Genomic DNA, 22,758 nt, shown 5'->3' with positions numbered 1-22,758 from the left:
GCTGTTATGCAGTCAAAAAAATACATTTCAGGGGAGAGAAGTTGTTCAGCTATGCTTAGCAGCACACTGACCAGTAATGATGGACTCTCATGAGAAACAGCTGGAAGAAGCAAGCATAATGAGACCTAAGAAACAGTCTAACTTCCGTCTTTCTTAGTCTACAGCATCACCCTTTTCCCAGGAATCTTTATCTAAAATTTTGCAAGCACCACTGACTAGTTCTTTTCAATTAAAGATACAATTATATCAGAAAACAAAAGAAAAACCGGACAGATTTTCTTCTTTTAAATGTCAAGTAGTATTTATTGTCTATATCTGGTAAGTCACTAAGCCCTTATGTCTGCTTTCCATTGAAATGGTTCTTGCATCAATTCCTCCTTCTGTTTCCATGGCAACTATTGTAACCCTTCTGGCTTTATTACCTCATTAGTCCTTCTCTACTTTAATTAACTTCAGAAACACTCTGTTGTTGGCATGTCTATCATTGTATCAAATTTAAAATAAAATAGGAAATCAATGCAAATAAGAAATTCTGCAGTAAGTAGTCACTAGATCACCTCACAAACAGAATGTGAATCAAATTGGTTTATGTAAAACATGCCTACAAAGGAGAAGTACCTTTTCAAGGAGTACACATACAGATGGCAAGATCTAAAACCTGTCACAAAGACATCACAATGTCTTGGTTCTCAATTGATGTTTATTAAAGTCATAAGTACGTCAGATATGTAGACTTAGAGGTGGACTATATTAAAAGAGTAATTGAGTACGTGTGATAAAAATGATTGGAGTTTTGAAGAATCTGTGGAGCTACTGTGGATTCAAAATTGAATACAAAAGGGACAATGGAAAACATTCAGGGAGGTGGTTCTAGGTAGGAATTTTGCGAGATACAGCTAGAGGCAGCTGACCAGTCTGAGGAAAAACAAAAGTAGGTAGGGCCTGCTTATCAGGTGGCCTCCTTAAACTATGTCCTCAAGCCCGTGACAGGTCCAGCCACATAATCATTGCTAAATTTCCATCAGCCCTCAACTATACTGGGAAAGCTAGCTGAGAAAGAAAACTCAGAAAAAAATGATTCAAAGGACTGTGACTAGAGAATTGAAGGTAAGAATGTTCTATCTTCCAATCATTCCATAAACAAATGTATTGCTTTTAGAATTTAAACTTGAAAGATAAAATTCATTAGGTTTGAAATAACCAAATTTGCCAGCTAGTGCCTCAGGTGGATTAGAAGTACTCCTGGGCCTCTAATGACTTTCACAAACAACCATGTCCTAATTTTAACACAAGACTAATATACAGTAGTAGTTTGGGTTCTAGAGAGAATAAAATAGTTTCAAAGAATAGCACAGAATACATATATTAGGAAGGTCCAGCTATAGGTAGGGTAATCAGAAAGCATGGGGCTAAGGAATGGAGGAGGAACAAAGACAGGAGGGTAGGAATATGCTAAGCACAAGAGTTCTTTATTTTTTAAACCGCAATGAGGAGGAGGAGGAAACTTTTTGCTTCTTGTTTCTCCTATAACAAAAGCTTCATGGTAATGAGACCAAGAATTTTATCCGGGACCACTGGAAGAGTGCTCACGGGTGAGCTGGGGCAGAAAGGTCACCTTGGAGAACATCTGAGACGACAGTGATGGGGAGTTGAATCAAAGCTGTAAACCTGCACCTAGCCCCTTGTCCTGATTTCAGACTCCCAAAACCCATGTTCAGCTAGATGTGGTAGTACATGCTTGTGATCCTAGTGTTCCCATGGCAAGAAAGGAGGTGGAGACAGGAGACCCCCTGGAAGCTCTTGGGATAACAAGACTGGTGTGCATAGCAATGATCAACAGGACACCTTGCTTCAAACAAGGTAGAAGGGGAGGACCAACACCTGAAATGTCCTATGACCTCCAAAGTTGACCTGTAGCATATACGTGTCTGAGCTCACACATGAACACACATGCATTGTTTTGTTTTGTTGATTCTTTTAACCAGAGAGATGAGTAACTAAAGTATAAAACTTACTTAAGTAAAAAAAAAGTATTCAAGGTAGAATACATATAAGATAATATTGTATCACACAATGTGAGTTTTCTTACTTTTAGGCAGTGCTTAAAACTGTATGATGGATATCTATCAGCGCCTTCTCCAGATTCAACACGCCTCTTACAAAACATAACGGCTTTTTCATACAAGAAAAGGTGTCGCTGCATGGGCTTGAATCTTGCAAAATCCTTCATTTTTGTAGCACCTTTCCGGTGTCCTAGCCAAACACTGAATGCACCTTGCAGAATCATCTTGCCCAGCTCATTCAGATTCCCCTAGAATGAAAAATCCAAACCAATTCAGAGAAAGCAGAGCTGTATCCATGTGTCAGACAGTGACATCGTAGTTTTTAGCTTGACCTACTAGTACTCTGAAGCATGTTTTGCCTACTTTATTTCTTTTAGATCATTACATAAGACTTTATTGCTGAGGACTTGTCACATTTGGTCACAGGAAATGAATAAATCAATCTCAGACTGCCCTGAATGGTTTACCCCTTACAGGCTAACTTTCATAGTACTAGAAGGTACTACTATGCAGGCTGCTGGGTGGGTAGTCAGTTATCATTAACCAGCAGTGAACCAGGTGAGACACAATAATGGCCAAGATGGCAGAATAGTGGCATGAATTTCTCTTTTGTCCTTTATTTTCTTTTATTGAAAATAGATTTTTTCATACATTATATTCTGATTACAGTTACCACTCCCCAAATTCCTCTTAGGTCCTCCCCCACCTTCCCTCTCAGCCAGATTCACACCCTCGCTGTCACTCCTTAGAAAACAAACCAATAATAAAATAAAATGAACTAAAATACAATAAACAAACTGGAATAGGATGAAACAAACAGGAGAAAAAGAACCAAACAAAAAAACACAAGAAACACCTGTAGATGCAGAGACATACATGTTTGTACACACAGGAATCCCATTAAAACACAAAACCAGGAGCCATAATACATACACAAAGAACTTGTAAATTTTTTTTAAAATGTCTTGACAAAACATTACGGGACAAAGAACCTCCATCTGCCCCCTATGGCAATCAGGAAAGAGAACTCTGTACCTCCCCAGGGCAAAACATTAGAGCTGGCCTGATGGTGTGAGTGTGAGGACCTGGATCTGAAGGCCTCATAGCAAGAACTGTTCCTTATTGTAAGCTGTATTAGGTAAGCTAACCAAGGCAGAGATGGAGGACTTGCTCTGGTAGCAATGATGAGGGAAAGCTAGCGGACTGACCACTCCAGCCATCACCCAGGCAGGCCCAGAACCAGGGCTATGAATTGGCCCACCCCAGCAACCACCAAATCTATGAACTGTTGGAGCATGTGAAAGGGATGAACCTACGGATCCAAAACAGCAGGATCCCTACACACAGGACAACAAGAAGATACCCAAGAAGAGCCCCCGTGAAAGCCATTATCAGTGGTGTAGCAGAAGCCAGAGTCCTCTAGCCAGACCAATGCTCATAGCAATGAACACTCGCAAGTAAAGATGAACAGACTTCATGAAAGGGCACACTGTGTGACTCAACGGGCCACACTCAGCTTCTCTTGTTGTTGCTATTTTTATTTTTGTTTTGTTTCTTTTATTTGTTTGGTTTTTCTTTTAAATTTGGTTTTGTTTGAGGGGGGAGACTACAAGGGCAGAGGGAGGACTCAAGGGGACGGGGAGAGAAATTGGATCAGAATGATGTGAAATCCACAAAGAATCAATAGAAGTAAAAATCTTTTTAAAGTTTTGAAACTGTTCACTGTACCATAACTTTTTACTTTGAAACCCACCATGTCTCGCATACATTTAAAATTGCTATGAAGGTGCCACATAAAAGAACCTTCCTTTTTGTTGGCTTCTTGGCATTTGCCATGTGGAGTTATTTCAGCTGGAGCAATGCTCATATCTCTTCCTCACTCTTGATTAATTACCTCACTCATGTTAAATTACCACCCTCTGGATGGAGCAGTTCTGGGGAAAGGTGGCAAGCCCTGAAGAGTTGAGCCTTTTATTCATATCTACTCCAGACTAGGGAAAGTATCAGTTCTGGGACAGAGAGTCTGCTTAACTGACTCAAGGTTCAGACTTGAAGGCAGGCTGCTACAGACCAGGAAAATGTCATCGGATTCCATTTGGCTGCTCATCTGCACCCAATCCTCCACTTGGCTTACCAATAATAATGCTTATACTTTTATTTCCATTTGTCTGCCTCTTATGTTATTTTCCAATTGAATCCAAAAGATAAAAAGGGATTCTGGTAAGTCTACCCTCTAAAACTCCAACAATCATTAAAGTTTACTTACAATATAGCCATTGATTGCAATCTGATGCATGGAGTCATTCACTGACTTTAATAAGTCCAGCATTGTATCAAGTGCCTCCTTTAACTGAGTTGTTCCTTCTCCTTCTTTGCTGTACTTTAAGAGCTCCTAGGAGTAGAAGTCAAGAATCAAACAATATTAGTCACATATTAAAAACTGCTGGAAAAATTAATTATTTGAAGCTAATATGCTTTTGAGCAGTAATCCAAAGATAATGTCATTTTTAGAGTAATTTCTTTCATATTGTCTGTCACATTAACATATTTAATAACAATGTCAAAATTGGAGAAGTAGAATAATAATTCTAGAGTATAAAACAAAGAGCATTCATTCAATGCTTTTACAGCTAAAAAACAATAGTTATAAAAACACATCAGAGATTACATGAAATTTCTTCTTCTACATACAATAATTTGTCACTCATAATGCATATAGCATCATGAAACACATTTTAAAAGAATCTATGTTGGATTTGTACATAACATAGATTCTACTCATCCTTTTCCATTAAACTAGGGGAGTGTCATTTGCATCTTTCATTGAAAGGGCCAATAGGAAACATAATCTTAAAATAAATAAGTATATATTTCGACCTTAATATAAAAATTCTTTTAAAAATATTATGCTTAAATATGAATAGAACTTATATGGAGGATGAAGATCTCCTTATAGCTTAATCACCTTGTGATTGTCATTTGTATATCACCATGAAAAAGCACAATGCAAAAAAACCTTATACCTAAAGTTCATCTTCTTCAACCTATTGCTAATGCTTCCTAGTCAATCACTTCCTTACAGATGACTACTAGATTTGATTCCAAAAATAACATTAAGTAGGGTCTAAAGAGATAGCTCACTGATTAAAAGCACTGACTGCTCTTGCAGAATACCTGTGTTCTATAACTCTGATGACATCTTCTGACCTCCATGGGTACCAGGCAGACACATGCTACACATATAGACATGCAAAGTACTCATACACATAAAACATTTTTTAAAGTAAAGAAACAAGCAAATGCTTCATGTAATTACCTTTAAAAGCAACTGATACTTAGTGATTCGTTGCACTGGTTTGAGCAAATAGGAATCCAGACCAAGTCGATGTTTTAATTTTCTTTGACATTCCTGTCATGAAAAGATAATGATCAGCTGGGTACAGTATTAGACACCTTTAATCCCAGCACTCCAGAGCCAAAGGCAGGCAGATTTCTGTGAGTTTGAGGCTAGTCTGGTCTACATAGCAGGCTCCAAGTCAGCCAAAACTGCACAATAGAGAGACCCTGTCTCAAAAAAAGATAATCAATAAATGTTAAATTAAGAAATGTACAGGGGTACAAGTGACAAGCAAAATATTTATGAAAATTCCACATAGAATACTTAGTTTGTAAGCTTATTTTTAAAGTAATTTATTTTTAAAAGACATATACCAAGGCTGGAGAGATGGGTCAGAAGTAAAAGCACTTGCCGCTCTTCCGGAAGACCAAGGTTCAGTTCCCTGCACCTGTACCCACACAGTGATTCACAATCATTCATAACGCTAGTTCTAAGGAATCCAATACATGGTGTGTGTGTGTGTGTGTACTGGCAAAATACTCATATATAAAAAAATAAATCTTTAAATAATTTTAATGAATAAAAAATACATGTTCTTGAAAAATGCCAAATGTCAAGTGCTCATTGATTAGACCCCAGACCTGAATCTTTCTTACATCTTAAGGAACATGTGTCAGGAAAATCACAAAGGAGGGAGGGGAGTAAGGGGAAGAGGGAAGGAAGGAAGGAAGGAAGGAAGGAAGGAAGGAAGGAAGGAAGGAAGGAAGGAAGGAAGAATGGATTTGGAAGGTAGAAATTTACAGCATTTCAAAGTCTAAAAGATTGTCACGTATGAATTCACATTGGTATAAAATGCATAAAATTTGAGAAAGCAGGGAATGACAATAGGTTAGAATGATTAAAACATTCTTCAATCTGTCCAGGAAAATTAACAAAAGACCACTCTACAGGCAAAGGCCCAGAAAAGAAATAGGTTGTGCTAAATATAAATCTGACTGGGTATGAGAACAGAATATTTTTTAAGATCACAAGAAAAATACAGACTTCATCAACTGGTGCTGTATTTCATTCAGTAACTGGCTTGCTGCCACTATAAATATAGGGGCTATGACATTGGGTCCTGGGAACAGTGTAGGGACCATAGTTAATAGAAGATGGGGGTAGTTAGGATAAATGTGCATATGGCAAATGCACAATACAAAAGGACTGGAAAGAGGATATACCTGAAGAAGATACAGGGCCTTCCACTAAATGTGAAAAAAAATCTGCATATAATCTAATTCAAATAAAAATAAACAATCAACAATTAAATATGATAGTCTGATACAAGCCATTTTGTTCTCCTTCATAAAACCCAATTAGAAAGATAAAATATATTGTTCTCAAGACAAAAATATAATTGAGGAGGAAGAAAATATTTGCAAAACTTAAAAACTAAAAGTCAATTCACACATGGTATCTGATTACAAGCTGAGAGAACTGTTTGCCAAAAAACGGTTCAGATTTTATGTTAGAGAATGCCCCAAGCCCTTCTCAAAGAAATACCTGTAATTCTGAAAGAGAAAAGTTCAAAATATTTATGAAATCGATACCAACAACTGTTGGTGAGGATATGGGCCAATCAGAACTCATCCACTCTAGTAGCAATGGAAAACTGCAGTCATTATAGAAAACAGTCCAACAGCTAGCCATTAAACATAAGCAAGCATGGTGGAGCAGATGGATCTTTGTGAGTTCAAGGCTGAGCTGGTCTATATAATGCATTCCAGGCTAGTTAGGGCTATATGGTAAGATCCTGTTCTACATTAAATATAGAGTTTCCATATGAACCATTTTATTCCTAGGTGTATAGCCAAAAGAAAAAAAATTGCTTAATTTTTTTTTGTGTGTTGTCTGTTTGGTTACATTAGAGACAAGTATGTGAAATTCTGATTCAGAGTTTCTTGTGTGTTTCTGGGTTTATTGAGAATGGTCCTCAGTCTTAGATTGCTTGTCTCTGGTTGTTTTCCTCTGGTGTACTCGGGAGAGATGGGGGAACTTTGCTAATACATCCATCTTTATACTCTCTCTTCCGCTGCTTAGACCTTCCAGAATGCTGTTCAATAGCAACATAATTGGCTGCTACTATGCTTGAGGAAAAGGACATGAGTTTCAAAGTTGTTAGATATATAGATATGGTGGATCACAACCACTTCTAATTCCAGTCCTAAAGAATATGAAACCCTCTTCTGGCCTTTGAGGGAACTACATACACCTGGTACACAAACATGCATCCAGAAAAAACACACATACATTATAAAATAATAAAATTTGTAAAATATTACATAATAGCTATGTTAAACAAAAGATAGAAACAAGTCAAATGCTTATCAACTAATGACCATATGAATCAACTGTGATCCATCTATTCAGCAAAATATTCAAGCAGAAAAAGAATAAAGTATTACTATCTACAATGGTATTAAGCTCGAAAATATTACGTAAAATAAGTGATTCCCAACCTGTGGGTCACGACCCCGTTGTAACTTGAATATCAGATATTTTACATTACAACTCATAATAGTAGCAAAATTATAGTTATAAAGTAGCAACAAAAATAATTTTATGGTTAGAGGTCATCAAAACAGGAGGAACTGTATAAAGGATCACAGCACTGGGAAGCGTGAGAACCACTGTGTTAAGAAGCCACATTAAAAACACCATAAAGTGTATGCTTTTTCTTATATAAAATTCTCAGAATAGGTTAATCCACTAAAACAGAAATCTGATTAATAGCTAAATGTTAGTTGAATGGATTAGGAGAATTCAGTAAGTCAGTGAATAAGAGGTAATGATAAAAAGGTAAAGGGTTGCATAAATCCTTTTTTCTTTTCTTTTTTGTTGGGGGGAGACTTTGTCCATTAGTTGGTTGCTATTATTTGTTTGTTTTCAAAGGTAGGATCACTATATAGCCCAGGCATGACTCTAACTCAAGATCCTTCTTCCTCAGGCCTGTCAGTGTTAGAATAACAAGTGTATGCTACCACAACTGACTTTAGGGAGGGAACTTTTAATAGTAAAAATGTTCTGAAATTGATTGGGTTGATAAACATACAATCTAATAAACATACAATCTAATGAATATAGTTAAACTACTGAATTATATACTTTAGAGCAGTGGTTCTCATGACCATTGGAAAACACAAATATTTACATTACATTTCATAATCGTAGCAAAATTATACTTAGGAAATATAGCAACAAAAATTTGGTTGGGAATCACCACAACATGAGGAATTGTATTAATGGGTCTCAGCATTAGAAAGGTTAAGAACCACTGCTTTAAAGGAATAAATTTTACAGTATCTTATTTGCATAATAATAAATCTGTTACCAAAACCAATATTGAATGCACATTAAAATATAAAATAAAAAATGTAAAAGCTGCAATAAGCACAACTGAGTCACACACTCACGTGTACACACATTCACGTGTACACACACTCGCGTGTACACACATACACACACACACAGCAGAAGAATGATTCTCTATAAAAGTAAACCAGAGGGCCTCTGGACCAAGGTATATAATAAGGTTCAACTAATTTGAGAATACTATATTGAAAACAAGGAAAAAGGCCGGATATCTTAAACATCTAACAACTTTGAAACTCACGTCCTTTTCCTCAAGCACAATAGCAGCCAATTATGTTCTATTGAACAGCAGTCTGGAAGATCTAAGCAGCGGAAGAGAAAGTACCTAAAGATAGATGTATTAGCAAAATCCCCCATCTCTCACGAGCACACCAAAGGAAACAACCAGAGACAAGCAATCCAAGGCTGAGAACCATTCTCAGTAAACCCAGAAACACACAAGAAACTCTGAATCAGATTTCATGTGCTTGTCCCTAATGTAAATAAACAATTAACAGACATTTCAGGAAAGCATCCAAGATGAGTAGCAAGTGCTAATAAAGAAAAAGAACAGAAAAGCGATTTAAATGCAGTTGTAACCATGCAGAGAGAATAAAACTACTTTAAAAGGAAAATCTATTATTATGTTCATATAGATAATTGAAAAGAAGTTCTGGAACAAAAATCAGGATTCCATTAAAAGGAACTCAGAGTACAGAAAACTGTTAACTGACAGACATACCAGTGTGGAAACTGATATGGAAGTTCCTGAAATAACTAAAACTATGGCCAGGATGATAGCTCAGTTGCCAATATACCTGCAAGCATGAAGAACTGAATTAGATGCCCCAACACCTGCATTTTAAAAATTTAAAAACAAAGATGTGCTTAGTGACTTGCAGCATTTATGTACTTATAATCACTAAAGAGGAGATAGGTATATCTCTGATGTTTGGTGGCCAGTTAGCCCACCATACTTAGCTTGTTCCAAACCAATCAGAGACTCTGTCTCCAAAAACCAAGGATAAAACTCACCCAAGGCACATATGTGTATATGTATGTATGCATGCATGTGCACACACAGTCATACATGCATCTGCAAACACATGAACATACACACATATGCATATTTTTAAAAATTGAAACCAAAACTACTATATGACCCAGCTATATCACCCCTAGGACTCCAACTCAGCATACTAGTGCTATGGAATAGTCTTTTGTACACTGTGAAGATGTGTCACTCCGATTGGTTTAATTAAAAAAAAACTAAATGATCAATAGCTAGACAGGATTTTCAGGGCAGAGAGAATGCTGGGAAGAAGAAGGACAGAGTCACCAGCTAGATGCAGAGCAAGGAGGGTGGTCACGATGGAGATGACGTAATAAAGCCACAAGGCAGAAAATAAACTAATAGATATGTGTTGTTATAAGAGCTAGTAAGAAACAAGCCTAAGTTATCAGCCAAGCTTTCATAATTGATAGAATCTCTGTGCCATTTTTGGGGTGTCAACAGTCCTGACCAAAAACTCCAACTAAAAATGGCATCAAATGTGAGGACACATATTTCCACATAAGACCCAAGAAAGCTTTCAAGAAGGTTCCAAACACAAAAAAAAAAAAATGGAGGCAAATGTGGCTTCCTAGTCCCATAGTCTCTCATGCCGTCTATGGTACAGAGCCCCTGCCTGTGGGCTTCAGCCGCCAGCACACCTTGAGCTAAGCTGGGAAGAGGTTTCCGTTTTGTCATGCAGACAGAAATGGTTACAGATACACAGTAAAACAGGTCCAGATTGGGGGCGGGGGGGGGGGACCTAAACAGGTTACAGAGTGTTTAAAAGAAATGTGTGTAGGCTTTTAAAAAATGAGTATAGGCAGTTATAGAAAAAATAGTTTGTAAGTAATAAGATTGGGGCTAGAGAGATGGCTCTGCAGTTAAGAGCACTGACTGCTCTTCCAGAGGACCCGGGTTCAATACAGAGCCCCCACATGGCAGCTCATAACTGTAACTCCAGGATCCAACATCCGCAAACAGACACACATGCAGGCAAAACACCAATGCACACAAAATTAAAAAAAAATAAATGAAAAAAACTAATAAGATAAAGTCTTTAAAGAGGAAAAATAATAATATAAAAAGGATAAGTCACATAGAGATAGGAACTACATGGGGAATCTGGGTCCTGTATGGTGTTGTATTGACTTTAAATCTTGTGATTGCTGATGATCAAATGATGCTGAGGAGAGACATTGGAACATACAAACTACTAATTTAAACCAACCTATATATTTCAAAAATGTCTTAACATCAAAATGGAAGTAAAAAAAATAAGCTACATTGGAGAAGAGATTGTGCTTTTGTTTCCACAGAAAAGGAAAGGCTGTGGATTCATTCAAGGCTGATAGAGATCAGGTTTGATTGGGGTAGTCCCCTGAAAAGCCTGGCATCAGACATAAAAGAAATAAACCTAGAAAAATACAGGACAGGTGCTGTATATTTTACCTGCTCAAACAGGAAACAAAACATCATCTCTGGCTAGCTTGTATACAATGCACAGTCCATAGTTGTATTATGCATAGCTATATGCAGATATGTATGCTACCTTTGAAAGTTTATGTGTTTTCAGAGCACAGGGCCAGACACCAGTGAAAACGGGTGGCCCAGGTGATCCAGCCTCTCAGAGTGCCTCTGTTGCGGTTTCCTCAGAGTTCTATATTCAGAATAGCTTCAAGGCTGCTGGCTGAGATGGCCCAGCCTCACAGACTATTCTAGCCAGGAATTTACCATTATCCTAATTTTCTCAGGGTCCCCAAAAGATGTCAGTGGCCCAAGAAACAGGAAGCAATTTAAAAGCATAATGCCCTAATTCCCAAGAAGTGGGGTGGGAGGTTTTTGGTTGTTCAATAAATCTTTGTTATCACCTAGGGGGGTTAGGCACAAGTTATTATTGGTCATGGTCAGGGAGGATACTAAGCAAAGAAAATTAGATTCAGGAATTTCATTCTGAAAAGAAAAATGGGATACAGAAATGATAGGATAAGAAAAAGTGGGAAGTATACTTGAACCCATTGGCACAGGAGACCACTTCCTAAAATTAACCCCAGTAGCACAGACACTGAGAGAAACAATTAATACATGGGACCTCCTGAAACTGAAAAGCTTTTGTAAAATAAAGGACATGGTCAACAAGACAAAATGACAGCCTACAGAATGGAAAAAGATCTTCACTAACTCTACATCAGACTGATCTACAAATATACAAAGAACTCAAGAAAATTTGTCATCAAATGAACAAATAACCCAATAAAAAATGGAGTACAGACCTAAACAGAGAACTCTCAACAGAAGAATCTAAAATAACTGAAAGACACTTAAGGAAATGTTCAACATCTTTAGTCATCAGAGAAATGCAAATCAAAACAGCTCTGAGAATCCATCTGTAAGAATGGCCAAGATCAAAAATCACTGATGACAACTTATGCTCGAGAGGATGTGGGTTAAAGAGAACACTTCTGCATTGCTGGTGGGAGTGCAGACTGGTTCAGCTCCTTTGAATATCAGTATGGTGATTTCTCAGAAAATTAGGAAACAACCTTCCTCAAGACCCAGCAATACCACTTTTGGGTATATATTCCAAAGGATGCTCAATCATACCACAAGGACATGTGCTCAACTATGTGCATAGCAGCATTATTTATCATAGCCAGAACCTGGAAATAACCTAAATGCCCCTCTATCAAAGAATGGATAAGGAAAATGTGGTACTACTATACAGTGGAAAAAATGACATCTTGAAATTTGCAGGCAAATGGATGGATCTAGAAAAAAATCATAATGAGTGAGATAACCCAGACCCAGAAAGACAATTATCATATGTACTCACCAAAAGTGGTTTTTAGACAGAAAGCAAAGAAAATCAGCCTACAATTCACAATCCCAGAGAACCTAGACAACAGCGAGGATTCTAAGAGAGACATACATTGATCTCATCTACAAGGGAAGTAGAAAAAGAAAAGATCTCCTGAGTAAATTGGGAGCATGAAGACTATGGGAGAGGATAGAAGGGGAGGGAAGAGAAAGGGGGGAAACCAGAGAAAAATATATAGCTCAATAAAAATATTTAGAAAAAAAAGAAATGTTAGGATAAAAGTTTAGATTATTGTATCTACCTTCAACCTAAAAAAATCAACTACTAGTCTCAAATATTTTACACTGGTATGGGTTTGTATATATTGATACAAAATTAAGGTTATTGTTGTTATACTGTATATATATACATATATGTTTGTACTCTTCTGTAAGATAATTTTGTATATTGATACACCCATTTAAAGTTATTTTTGTTACACTGTTTATATGTTTCTACTCTTGTGTAAGATATTTTTGTATATTGATACAAATTTAAGGTTATTTTTGTTAGACTGTATTATACGTTTTTATTTCATGTTTAAGGTATTTTACCTATGCAGCTCCATTTATAAATTTAATGTAAAGTTCTAGTCCTTGAAAGCTATTTATGACAATAAAGAAATACAGGTTAGTAGTTAGTTATCTATTAACAATCAAACTTATACTCATGTTAGAACTATATTCAAGGTCAAACAGATATTTAAATAGAGAGATGGTCTTTAAACATTTCAAAGACCTACAGAATATGGCATTTTAATATTTTACTAGCATAAATCTTTTCATGACAATATTATACATCTGCTCCTGGCAGCACCAATCAAAGAACCTTCATATGGAGTTAGCTTTCTATATAGTAAAAGTTAGCTACTAGGCAAATAAACTGCCCTTTCCTCAATTGCTGACAGTATAATATCCAGATTGAACAAGCAGGACACAAAAGAAAACATCTGCCAAATTTTGTCAAGACAAGGTAGGACAGCCCTTCAAAATTCCTACTTCACAAAAAAGTCTGTCACATCTCCTGGGTCTATAGACCAAAGATGGATGTTCCAATGTTGGAGAGAAATCTTGGGTGACTGTCCAGCCAGCTAGCTGCTTGTATAATTTCTATAGGATGGAAGTTGTTTGCTCTGTACTTCCTGTTTACTCAAGTAATATTTTAATCTTTCTTGGGTTTCTGATGGAGATTGAAGACTAGATAGTTATAGTTTTACAGTTTTCCTTGTTATAAAATTATAGAAAGAAACTTATATAAGAGATATAAAGTTTATAAGGTTGAGAAACATAAAAGCTTAATTTGTTTATCTAAAAATGTTTTTTAGGTCAGAAAAGATAATTTTAAGATGGTAATACAAGTTATAACAGAAAATTGTTTCAACAAACAGAATTACTGAAAAGCCTGAAGACCTTGCATTACCTGCTCACTCTTCTTATTGCATATAACTTTACTATGTTAAAGTTAAAATCTTNTAAAAATGTTTTTTAGGTCAGAAAAGATAATTTTAAGATGGTAATACAAGTTATAACAGAAAATTGTTTAAGTATAAAACTTTAAATACAAAGAAAAATACAAAAAAGAAAAAAAGAAAAAAAACTTTAAATACATTATAATAAGAGATAATAGAGTATTTTCTCCAAATATTCCAAATACAAATGGACTGGACATTGTAAATATAATTCTTACTTAATTACTCTTATTACATATAGTTTTATTAGTTAAAGTTAATACCTTTTCCTTCTATTTTGATAATACCTGATAACTCTTCTTATTGCATATAACTTTACTATGTTAAAGTTAAAATCTTCCACTCATATTTAGATAAAAGGGGGAATGTTCTGGAACAATCTTTTTGTATACTATAAAGATGTGTTACTCTAATTAGTTTAATAATATGTTAAATGGTCAATAGTTAGGCAGAATTTCCAGGGCAGAGAGCATGGTGGGAAGAAGAGTGAAGTTGCCTGCCAGACACAGGTCAAGCAGGATGGGCACTACAGAGATGAGGTAATAAAGTCATAAGGCAGAAAGTAAATTAATAGAAATGGGCTAATTTAAGTTATAAGAGCTAGTTAGAAACAAGTCTAAGCTATTGAATGAGCTTTCATAATTAATAAGAAGTTTCCATGTGGTTATTTTGGAGCTTGCAGTTGGGACAGAGAAAGACTGGATACATACTAGAGAGATGCTTGCACATCTATGTCTGCAACACTATTTGCAGCAGGCAAGATAAGCAACCAACCTGCATTGTCTTCAACAGGGGTATAGACAATATGGTGGTGTTGAGTACAGTCTTGTTGAGTAATAATGAAGAATGAAATTATGTCATATGTAGGAAAAAAAGGAATGGAGGTAACTATCGTCAATACACATGAAATACTTAAATCAATGTGATAAAATCCATGACCTTGTACAAAGAGTAAAATTTAAAAATATGATAGCAGAAATAAAACTCTCACAAAGAGTAGCAGATAATTTCCAGAATACAGAGCAGAAAGACAAAAATCTTGGGAAATAGGGAAAGGATAATTATAGAAATAGACCAGGACTCCAATATCAGTACAATAGTTCAAGGAAAGAAAATAAGGAAAATTATGTGGAAGGAAAAAATGAGTTAATTTAGACTGGAGATTCCAGTTTCAGAGTGATCAGCAAGGGACAGGGTACAGCTCAGTTTTAGAATCTTGCCTAGTACATAAAAGGCCCTAGATTCCACACGTTTACCACAAAAATAAAAAGAAATTATGCCCCAAATACCAAGATAAGAAAACAATGCCAATAAAGAAATTCTAAGTATTAGTTCCATATCATTCCGAGAAAGAGAACTGTGTCTCTTGAAAAGTAACAAAGTGGAGTCATTATTTTTCTAGAAGTCAGAAAAGCATCTTCAAATTTCTGAGAATAATCCTTTCTTAGAATCCTATACTTAGTCATCTTAACAATGAAAGCATTAGGGAACAATAAATACACTTGTTTGTACAAGTTCTCAAAAACATGTAAATATATTACCTAACATGTATATTTTCTAAATAAACTATTAGATTTATTCTACCAAATAGGGGGTAAAACAATGAAAATGACATGAGGCTAGAGAGATGACTCAGCAGTTTATATCACTTGTTGATTTTGCATAGGACACAGGTTCAATTCTCAGAATTCGTGAAGTGACTCCAACCATCCAAACACCAGTCCCATGGGATCCCTTAGCTTATTCTGACTCCCATAGGTATCAGGTACTACTGAGGGATAATTCTTTTGTACACCGTAAAGATTTGTCACTCATATTGGTTTAATAAAATGCTGTTTGGCCAGTAGCCAGGCAGGACATCTAGGCAGGGCAACCAGACTAGGAAAATTCTGGGAAGAGGAAAATCGGAGAGTCAGTCACCAGACACAGAGCAAGCAAGATGAGAATGCCTTACTGAGAAAGGGTACCAAGCCACGTGGCTAAACATACAAAAAAATTAAGGGTTAATTTAAGTTGTGAAAGCTAGTTAGTAATGAGCTTGAACTAATAGGCCAAATAGCTTATAATTAATACAAGTCTCTCTGTGTTTCTTTGGGACTGAACAGCTGCGAGACAAAAACTTCCACCTATAAATGGCGCCCATGCAAAAATACAGGCAAAACATGCATACACATAAAATTAAATAAATCTTTTTATAAAAAGAATTGGCATGTAGACAGTAGGTCAGGCTACTCAAGAGACCAGTAAGAAGTACCTCCAACTGATATGCACCAAGATCCTGAGATGAAATTATGTCAGAAAACTCTAGAAGGTATTTCTTTAAGATAAAATTTAAAGATAGTGTATACAAATGAGGAAGACAAATCTCTATGATTCCTAAAATTGAAAGAGGTTGGAGTAGGAAGAAAGCAAAGCATATAGAAAATTAAATGAGAAAAGAAAATGGTAAACACACACACACACACAAATACACACAAGAGAGAGAAGGAAAAGCAACCATATTTTACTATATGAGTCATCTGCCCAAAGAAATTCCAGTCTTAATAATTGAGTTAAATATAGCCAATTGATCTAACAAAAATATACTGGAAACTTTGGAGAAAAAGAATTTCATGCAGATATGGTCGTGGGACAAAAAACAGTAAAAGAGACCTAAATCTTCATATTCTAAAGCAGAAAGGAGAAAGACAAGCATGTTATTTGGAGATAGGGAGGCAAATACCAGAAGCTAAAAGTGGTTGCCTCTGGGGAATAGCAAATATATATTTATATGTATAAATGTACGTGTGTACTTTGCTTGAGAGAAGAGCTGCTGTTTTATATATAACTTATATATATACATACATATATAATTTAGTCAAAGCAGAAAATGAAATTGTTAATGAGAAATATTCCAATATATTTCAAAAAGAATATGTTCAATACTTAAATGATTAATACCTGGAAAAAGGCACATTCTGAATACTTTCTCCAAATTAACTCTGACCTGGGTTTATTCTGACAGTACTTGGCATACATCTGAAAATCATCTTTCTGTAATAAAGAACAAAAGCAAATATATTACTAATTTATAAATATGAATTTTTATTTCAAAAAAGCTGAACAACAGAGTGGGTAGCCAACCATTGTAGTGAGTGTGACATAAAATAGCCTGCTTTGTGTTCCACGGACAACAGGATATATAATTCTACAAGCAATTTCAGAACTCCTGCCTACCAGATTTGACAGAGTAAGAAAAGCCTTATCTTTTTGAACTATTTATTACCATGATCTAATAAGGGCCCAAAAATGAGTTTTCTGTGCTACTAGTCTGCTGGCTGTCTAAATAAAAGAGCTTGCAGCTAACTTCCAAGTTACAAGTAGTTCATAATTCATCACTGGGACATCATCACATCTAAGCACATGGTTGCACAGTTTGTTCAATTTTCCCTAATCTTCATCCGTCTCCTACTCACACTTTAACTTTCATCTCATGAGTTTCTTCTACACAGCTGCTGTTTATATCCTCAGGCTATGGACAATGTCCTTCTTTGGTGTGCCATAGGACCCTTTGTATATCTCTAATGGAGGATAACTCATTCTGTACATGAATTAGGGTTTCTATTTCTCTACCTAAATGCTCTTTAGCTTGGTATCCACATCGCCCAGCATAGTGCTTGGTAGACAGTAAATATTAAATAGATGGCTATTGAATTGACATATCATCAAGAAACATTTATTAAACCACCACCACTACTACTAGAAAAGAACTCTGCCAACTTTGACAAGGACAAAGACACATAGGATATGAAACCTCATCAGGTTGGGAAATAATTTACATATATATGTAAAGGTACACAGTAAATATAAAATGTCCTGTAAGTAGCATAGTGTTCAGTATTTTTAAGGATGGGCTCTCACTAAGTACTCCAGGATGGCCTGAGACTCAAAATTCTCTTGACTCTACCTCCTAAGTGCAAGCACCATCACGTCTTTCAAAGTAGCAGTGTTAAGAACTAGGGATGTTGGACCAATGGCTGTTTAAAAACGATGATGAATTTATCCGTAGTTCAGACATTTTTATGTTTAGAACATGTTGAGTCCTGTTCTCATTTCTCATTTTTTCTCAGGCTTATTCTCTTCAACAATTTCCAAGGTAAGACAGTTATTCTAAATTTTCAACAGTCTCTTTAATCTGATTCCCAATCAGAAGAGGGTTGATCTTTCAGGAAGAGGAAAAACTAGATAACTAGGGCTGGAGAGATGGCTCAGTGGTTAAGAGCATTGCCTGCTCTTCCAAAGGTCCTGAGTTCAATTCCCGGCAACCACATGGTGGCTCACAGCCATCTGTAATGAGGTCTGGTGCCCTTTTCTGGCTAGTTCCAGGACAGGCTCCAAAGCCACAGAGAAACCCTATCTCAAAAAAAAAAAAAAAAAAAAAAAAACTAGATAACTAGATGAAGATTTTAAAAATTCTATGGTTACATAATGAGACTCTCTATCATTTAAGTTTTATTTTTTAAAATTGCATCTTTTATTCTAACTTTAACCAAGTTCACAGTGATTCAATTAATATGCTCCCATCTTTCACATCTTCCTAGCTAGGGTGGTCACTGGATTCCTGAGATTACCATTGCTACTACCTGAGTAACTGAAACATTTAATACCATAGAATAAAAGTGTACCTTGATCGCCCTGCACATCATTTTCTTCAAATAAAATAGTTTTACATTAAGAACTTGCTAAAATTGTTGTGTCTTCTCCAAAAACATAAAGACATTAAAGGAAACGGGGTGTCTTATCTTTAAGCCTGATTTATACAAGAGGTACTTTTGGGTTTCCAAAATTTACATAATTTCAAAACAAATAATCAGACTAACCCTTTCCAGGAAACAAGGTCCAACTCTTTCTGGAGCATTAGAGCAATCTTCCAGGCTGCCCATAAAAATGCTGTGAAATTTGGAGAGAAAAAACAGTTATTTTTGACATATAATAAACCAGTAAGTAGCTCTTTTTTTCCATCTTTTGAAACTGGGTCTCCTTATGTAGTCCTGGATGTCCTGGAACTCACTACATAGATCAGGTTGGCCTCGAACTCACAGAGAGACCCACCTATTTCTGCCTCACTAATGCTGGGATTAAAGATGTGTACCATGACACTTAGCAGTAACGCTTTTTGAGAAAACAAAATTACCAAAAACTTCAGTTTAGCAATTACGTACTTGTTATGGAATTCATATATTTCTGCCATATTTCCAAAGAGAACATCCTTTTTATTTCTCAGTAGAGGTGGAATAAGATCAAACATCTGTGGATTGTCCATCTCAGATCTGTAGCCCTATTAAAAATAAATAATTTTTGCATTTTAAGTATTTATATTAATGTTTTGTTGAGTCACTGATAATATCAGTACATCAAAGTGTGTAAAAGGCTTGTGGGTACAGCTGTTTGAATTTTAACATTTAAATCCCTTAGTTATCAGAATTATCTGTGGCATTTTTTTTCTTTTAGTATTCAGGATAAGAAAATCAAAGCTTCCACTACATGGTTAGAATAAAAAGGTAGTACTTTGGCCTTCAAGGCTTTTATTGTAGTGTTGGAAACCAAACAGAAACCAAGTATGAAAAATTATAGTACAGAATATAAAGTCTCCGTAAATTGAAAGTAAGTGCTTAGATTTCTGTTCAGACCAAATTAGTATCATGGCATTTGTGTCAAATGAGTATTTTTTACCCCACCCTCAGTTTTTTCCATCCCAAACTCTAAGTAGCAGCCTGGGAATAATTATAACAATGCACCATGTCCCTAAGAGAACAGCTTCTCTTTTCTATAAGAAATTCTAAATCACGTATCCCCACTACTGAGAAGGAATATAAATGCCGTCATTAAAACAACATGTATTCTCAAATAACAGCAAATATACACTGCTACCAAGGACGGAGAGAGAAACACAAAACTGCTTAGAATACTTTCTAATGGAAGTAGCCAGGGACAAGTCAAGAAAATGCGGCGGGGGGACGACAATTTGGTACACTTACCAACAAAACAGTAAACAGCTCTCCAACATATGCCTTTTCTGTCTGTATCAGCTCATTCAGGACATGGCTACAACGAACAGACCATAATTACCAGTTAATGTCCTACTCACAAATCACGGCACGGTGGTTCAGCTATTATCTTTAGACATAATCTAAGGGAAAATAAGCTAATCTTGTGGAACTACCTGAGGATTTTGTTCCAGCATCAAAATATGAAGCTTATTTTATGGGTTTTGGAATCAGTACCACCCAGAAGGCTCTTAAACAGATTTAAAAGAAAGAAGTCTGGGTGTGGTGGCACACACTTTTAATGCCAGCACTTAAGAAGCAGAGGCAGAAGAATCTCTGAGTTCAAAGTTAACATTCATTCTAGGCTTGCCAGGGCTACATACCAAGACTCTGTCTGATGGGGGGGGGGGGGCGTGCAAGGAAGAAACATGTTTAAGGCTATGTGCTAACACAAAAGTGATTTCTAATTCACTTAGATTAAGAATAAGTTTATTAAAATGTTGTGGAGTATTATTTTAAGATGTGTTACATTCATTTTTGCTGTGGAACATTGGTTTAATGATGCAAAGATGTGTTGCATTCTTTTACATTGCATTTGTTTAACTCTGTGAAGTTATGTTACTTTGCCTGTCTAAAACACCTGATTGGTCTAATGAAGAGCTGAATGGCCAATAGCAAGGCAGGAGAAAGGATAGACAGGGCTGCCAGGCAGAAAGAATAAATAGGAGGAGAAATCTGGGAAGAAAGGAGATCAAGGAACAAGACAACATCATGGGCCAGCCACACAGCCAGACGTGGAATAAAAAGAAAGATAGGCAGAAATAGAGAAAGATAAAAGATGAGATAATTTAAAGTTAAGAATAGATGGCAAGAAACAAGCCAAGCTAAGGCCAGCGTTTGTAAGTAAAAATAAGCCTCTACATGTGATTTATTTGGGAACTGGGTAGCGGGCCCCTCAAAAAAACAAATAATAAAAACAACCAACAGCACTAATATCTCACAAAACCTATTTGGGAATGAAAGGCAAGTTTTGATCTTTCTAGACAGCTTAATTTCCTTTTCAAAAACCAATACAAGCCGAGCATGTTCCACGCTATCCCCAGTTCCTAGACACATGGTAAAATCCTTACCCTTTTCCTCACATGGGATAGGAGGAAAACTTAAGACTCTACAGCACTACTGCCTGCCATCTCTATCAAATAAAATACACTTGATTTTCAACTGGCATACTTAAATTTTACTCCCCTCTGTAATATAAGCCACCCACTTAACCTCTACCTTTGTATATTTCTTCTTTTCTTTCTTATACTTTTAAAGAATTTAGACCCTGTAGTTTTTCTTTCAAAATGAGTCTCTTTCAATTATCTTTAATAATCTTGGGATACATATATATCTCCATGCAATTTGATGCAACCTGCTGGCTATTTCCAACACCAAGATATGAAACTTTATTCCCTTTGGTTTTCTGAGGCAGGTTCCACCATGTACATCTGGCTGTCCTTGAATTATGTAGACCAGGCCAGCTTCAAACTGGAAAGATTCACCTGCCTCTTCCCCCACCCCCAAGGTCTGGGATTAAAGGAATGCACCTCTAGGCCCAGATCATGATATAAAACTTAGAGGTAAATATTCTCAAGTTTATAATATTAACATAAGAATATAAAAGCATGTAAAGGGGCGTTGTTAATATCTATAAGATAGTATCTAGAATCCTGTATGGCTTTTCACAAACCACTTCATTGATTTTCATTTATTTTAAACTGAAAGAAACTGTCATGGCTTTAACTGTCAACTTGTCACAAAACTACAATAGCCTAGGAAAAGCAAACAAAAACTGAATAATTGCCCAGTCTGACTTGTGTACATAAGTCAGTGGGGGCATTCTTTCAGTTGATGTATGAGGACTCAGCTTAGGCTGGGTGGTGCTACCCCTGGGCAGGTAGTCCTGGACTGTCTAAAAAAAATTAAATAAATAAATAAAAAAAACTTAGCAAGCTATGGGGAGCAAGCTAGTAAGCAGCATCCCTCCATGGCCTCTGCTTTAGTTCCTACGTCAAGAAGCCTGCCCTGACTTCTTCTCATAGTGGACAGTGACCTAGAAATATAAACCAAATAAACCATTTCCTCCCCAAATAGCTTTTGGTCTTTATCACTACAACAGAAACCAAACTAGAACAGATGGCACATCCCAATCCCAAGGGTACAACCTTTCATTTATTAGTGGAATCATTCTGGGAATCTAATGTACAGCATGGCTACTATCATCAATGAGGTATCTTATACAGAAGAAATACACTTAAAAAGAAGAATTTACACACTATGTTTTACCCTAAAAAGCAACAATCAGTGTTAACTAACTTGCTATAGTAATCCTCTTACCCCCCACATACATACAGACAGACAGACATACATTATATAGATATAGATATCTCATATTGTATATCCTAAACATATACACTTTTTTCCAATTATATTTCAAAATACTAGGAAACACAGGCTTTGGAAAGAATGAATGCTGCTCTAGAAGAGGACCCAGGTACGGTTCCCAGGATCCACATAGAGG

General features: G+C 36.2%; 1 protein-coding gene across 3 annotated transcripts in view; it reads right to left on the bottom strand.

Annotated features, from left to right (window-relative positions):
• The window catches only part of Mcf2 (MCF.2 cell line derived transforming sequence), a 101,674-nt gene that overhangs the window by 16,658 nt on the left and 62,258 nt on the right, over positions 1-22,758 (bottom strand). For all 3 annotated transcript variants that reach the window (XM_050159643.1, XM_050159641.1, XM_050159642.1), the window contains 7 exons: positions 20,187-20,253; positions 19,371-19,486; positions 19,029-19,098; positions 17,110-17,202; positions 5,380-5,472; positions 4,330-4,455; positions 2,090-2,311 (listed from right to left, as the gene is read on the bottom strand). In XM_050159643.1, coding sequence (XP_050015600.1) covers positions 2,090-2,311; positions 4,330-4,455; positions 5,380-5,472; positions 17,110-17,202; positions 19,029-19,098; positions 19,371-19,486; positions 20,187-20,253 — 787 coding nt within the window. The remainder of the gene's footprint in view (positions 1-2,089; positions 2,312-4,329; positions 4,456-5,379; positions 5,473-17,109; positions 17,203-19,028; positions 19,099-19,370; positions 19,487-20,186; positions 20,254-22,758) is intronic.

The sequence above is a fragment of the Alexandromys fortis genome, unplaced genomic scaffold, assembly GCF_014885135.2.
Source record: "Alexandromys fortis isolate MF-2015 unplaced genomic scaffold, M_Fortis_MF-2015_v1.1 scaffold_95, whole genome shotgun sequence".
Lineage (NCBI taxonomy): Eukaryota > Metazoa > Chordata > Mammalia > Rodentia > Cricetidae > Alexandromys > Alexandromys fortis.
The sequence above is the reverse complement of the archived record's forward strand: the minus strand, read 5'-3'. Positions and strand labels throughout refer to the sequence as shown.